General features: G+C 52.3%; 1 protein-coding gene across 1 annotated transcript; it reads right to left on the reverse strand.

Annotated features, from left to right (window-relative positions):
* Positions 1–273: 273 nt before the first annotated feature.
* LOC144180657 (uncharacterized) lies at positions 274–1,842 on the reverse strand. Its single transcript, XM_077708963.1, has one exon. The coding sequence runs from the start codon at positions 1,520–1,522 to the stop codon at positions 428–430; it is 1,095 nt and encodes a 364-aa protein (XP_077565089.1). The 5' UTR covers positions 1,523–1,842; the 3' UTR covers positions 274–427.
* Between the last annotated feature and the right edge of the window lie 2,338 nt (positions 1,843–4,180).

The raw sequence follows: 4,180 nt of genomic DNA on the forward strand, positions 1-4,180 counted from the left end.
AAGGGTCCGTGTCGTCTGAGACAATCCCAAAGCCCCCAGTGTTGTCCATCTAAACTTGTGCATCTAAGCATAGTGCCCGCAGTACCAACAGCAGCACGCATGTGTACTTGAATGTTTACGTGTGCTTTTGTAACTTACTCTGTTTCACCATTCTTACTTGTATAAAAAGAATGTGCCCTAAATTTAAACGCAAACAGCTCGTTCGGCAAGCTTATAAGTGTATTGTAAGCGACGTGCGGCTCGTAAAGGATCGAGACAACTACATAATGGCAGGAACAAGAATGAGTGGAGGGTTTATTGGCATGTCGTTATATAGGCAAGAGCGTGATAACAACCAAGAGCACTGCGCGTGTCGCGCTGTCGTGATAAGGTTTAGGCACACAGCGCATGCCCGATACATCCTCTGGGGGGAATACAGAAGAACAGTTCACGTTAGTTGATTAAAGTCCTCATCGTAACGAAGCCGGTTTGGTGGCTTGACTGCTCGCCCCGACCTCCTCGGCACCTGCGTTGGTCTTGGAGGGGTTGCCAGCACTGCTTGAGGGGCCCGTAAAGAGTCCGCGCCATCGGCGGACGCCGGCTGTTGCTGCAACGGTGCAGGCACTCTACCACCACTGGCGCTGCTCGATGAAGGTGTACTAGAGTCGACAGACGTGCTGTCGGGTGAACCGTATTCGTCATCGTCACTTGCGCCTGCTGCACACTGTTCGCGATTCGCAAGGAGGTGCCGTCTGTTACGTCGAAACACATGACCATCTTCCGTTTCCACCTCGTAAGACCTCGGAGAAGTTCTTCTAGTCACAGTTGCTTTCGGTGACCATGTTGCGTTCTTAAGCCTTACGACCGACCCTTTATCTAAGGGCGATAAAGGTGTCCCGCTGCTTGTCTGGCGATGCTTCTTGACCGCCGTCGACTGCACGTCGCCGAAGTCTCGTACATCAGGTCTGAGACGTCTACCGTGAAGAAGTTCTCCGGGGGATCTTCCGTCCTCAAGCGGCGTAGAACGGTAGGCAAGGAGGCCTAGCCAAAAGTCTTCGCCCGAGTCTTCACTTTTCTTCAGGAGGCGCTTCACTATCTGTACACCTTTCTCTGCCAGACCATTAGACTGTGGGTAGTGCGGACTTGACGTAACATGACTGAAGTCATATTTTCTTGCGAATTCTGCAAATTCGTACCTCGAAAACTGCGGCCCGTTGTCTGCGCACACCTCGAGAGGCACGCCATACCTGGCGAACATGGCGCTGAGTGCCGCAATCGGTGTGTTTGCAGTGATGTCTCTTAGTTGCTGGACTTCGGGGAAGTTTGAATGCGCGTCATACGCTACGATGTACCAACTGCCCCAAACAAAAAAATGTCCACACCAACACGGAACCATGCGCACAATGGGACTGGGCGCATCATTAATGGCTCTTTCGGTTGCCTGTATGAAAACTTCCGACACGTACAGCAACTCTGAACCATCAGGGAGATGTCGTTGCTGAGCCCAGGCCAAAAAACCAGACGCCGTGCTCTCTCTTTGCATTTCTGCAATCCTAGGTGCCCGGCATGAATTCGTCCTAGGATTTCACGTCGCATGCTTTTTGGTATGACCACTTTTGTTCCCTTTACCAGTATTCCGTTCACGATGGAAAGCTCGAGGAAAATGGCTTCAGCTCCCCCTGCACGCTTTCACAATTTGACAGGTTGGATATTACCGTGCTCAGGTAGCAGTCACGAGCAGTTTCGTGCACCAGCTTCTGCCGCGTAGCATCCGTGACCAAGTAGCCCAGGATTTCCATAGCGTGCACCTCCACGTCATCTGCGGCACCAGCGCTGTCGTCCAGCGTAGCCGGTGTCGTCCTAGACAGCATGTCAGCCAGGATGAGGTGTTTTCCTGGTACGTACTGCAATAGGAATAGTATTTCAAAAGCCTCAAGAAGAACCTCTGAAGGCGGGGTGGCATTTCACAAATCCCTTTCGCAGGAATGGACAGGAGGGGTTTATGGTCAGTTTCAATGATGATTTTGTGACCGTACACGAATTGGTGAAACTTCTCGCAGCCGAAAGAAATGCTGAGGGCCTCTTTTTCAATCTGCGCGTAACGCTGTTAGCGTTACGCTAATTACGCTAAGTTTGCGTTAGCGCACGGGATACATAGGCCACTGGTCGCCACTCGCTACCATGGTGATACTGCAACAGGGCTGCGCCCACGCCGCCTTTTGATGCATCGCACGTTATCTTGGACTGCTTCCGGGGATCAAAAAAAGGAAGCACGGGCGTCGTGCTTAGAATCTGCGAAATGGTTTTCCACTCTTCGCGGTGGTTGTCAGTTCATTCAAACTCCGCGCGCTGTTTGATAAGCGCACGCAAAATCGCAGTCTGCTCAGACAAGCGTGGCACGCCCTTGGCAAAGTAATTGAGCACACCAAGCATGCGCTGAACGTCGCATTTGTTTTTGGGCTCCGGCGTTTCAAGCACGCTTTTTACAAGCTTTGGGTCTGGCGATATGCCTTCACGCCCTATTATACCGCCAAGGAACTGTATTTCCGTAACCCCAAACTTGCACTTTTTTGCCTTCAACGTTAAGCCTGCCTTTTCGGCCGCCTTCAAGGTTGCCAACAGTCTCTGATCATGTTCTTCTTTGTTTGGTACCCACACCAACACGTCATCGATGTACACATGAACAGCGGAAAGGCCCTCAAATACTTGACTCGTCGCTCTTTGGAAAACTTCGGGCGCTGAGGCGATGCCGAATGGCAATCGGAGGTAACGGTACCTGCCAAATGGAGTAGCAAAAGTGCATATTTTGGATGTCTGTTCGTCAAGTGCAATCTGGTGAAAGCCTGAATTCGCGTCTGAGCAACTAAACACAGTGGCCCCCGCCAATTCCCCGTCCATGTCCTCACGTCTCGGAAGCTGGTAGTGCTCTCTTTTGATGTGCTCGTTAATTTTTCTCGGGCCCATGCAAATCCGAATTCTGCCGTCCTTTTTCTTGACAGTGACCAAGGGGCTTACCCAGTCCGTAGGCTCGTTTTTTTTGACGATGATATTCTCGCGCTCCAGTCTTTGCAGCTCGTCCTGAAGAGGCTCGCGCAGGGACAGGGGGACACGCCGTGCTGGTTGCACCACAAGAATAGCTGTTGGTTGCAAGACAATTCTGTACTGTTGCTTCAGGCATCCTAAACCCTGAAAGAGGTGCTTGAAATTTTTAACCGGCCCATACTTTGAAGCACCTATATGGGCCACTGTGCGCTGAAAAAGGCCCAGGGCTTCACTCGCATCCAGTCCGAGTATGGCTTGACGACCATTTTTGACGACAAAGAACCGCACTGTGGTGGAAGCACTGCCGATGGTCACTTTCTGCGACGTTGCTCCGACGTCCGCGATGACGCCTTCGTTGTAGGCCCATAGCACCGAGCTGGTAGCCGTCAGTTGCTCGGCAGCACGCAGTTTCCTGTACACTGAAAATGGGAGGAGGCTGGCCTGTGACCCGGTGCCTACTTTGAGAGACACCTTTTTGCCCGCAACCTCAGCTTCAACCATCCAGTCTTTGCTTCCTCCCTTCCGAGCGCCGACCTCAAGGATGGCGAAGTTATCATCAAAGTCGTCTTTGCTGACATCGACAATTTTAGATGTTCCTGTACAGCACACTGCAAAATGGTGAAGCAAGTGGCACACGTTGCGTTTCTTTCCATATGCCGGGCACTGCCGCGGTCTGTGGCACCGGTCGCACTTTTTGCAGCGGTACTGAGTGTTGCTATCCCGGGAATTTTTGCCTTTCGGTACATATGCGGACCCTGCAATAGTATCAATATTGTCACGGGCTCGGTCTTTGGCTCCTTACCATAAACGGAACCAGTGGCCAACCCCCGCTCTGCGGGTATGCGCCCTCTGGGACAAGTGAGCCCACAGGCTGGGGAAGAAGAAGACGCTCGCTGATGTCGGCGTGCGTGCCGTACCTGGGACATCGCGGCTGCCTTGTCTGTCGTTACTATCCCGTCTATTTTTGTACCTGCAATCTCTAAATACATCCCCTTCGCTGCCACGTCACATCTTGTGGTGGAGGTGCTACTTTCCGTCTCCGTACCGCTCGCCGGGCCACTTTGAGAAACTACGGAGCTTCGAAGTGGGCGTCACGTTCACAGCTCCATGATGCCGCGCCCCGGTGAGCCTGGATCTACTCCGCCGATAGTCATCATGT

The sequence above is a fragment of the Haemaphysalis longicornis genome, unplaced genomic scaffold (assembly GCF_048455015.1).
Source record: "Haemaphysalis longicornis isolate Haplotype H1 unplaced genomic scaffold, Haemaphysalis longicornis Haplotype H1 scaffold_4, whole genome shotgun sequence".
In the NCBI taxonomy this organism is placed as follows: domain Eukaryota; kingdom Metazoa; phylum Arthropoda; class Arachnida; order Ixodida; family Ixodidae; genus Haemaphysalis; species Haemaphysalis longicornis.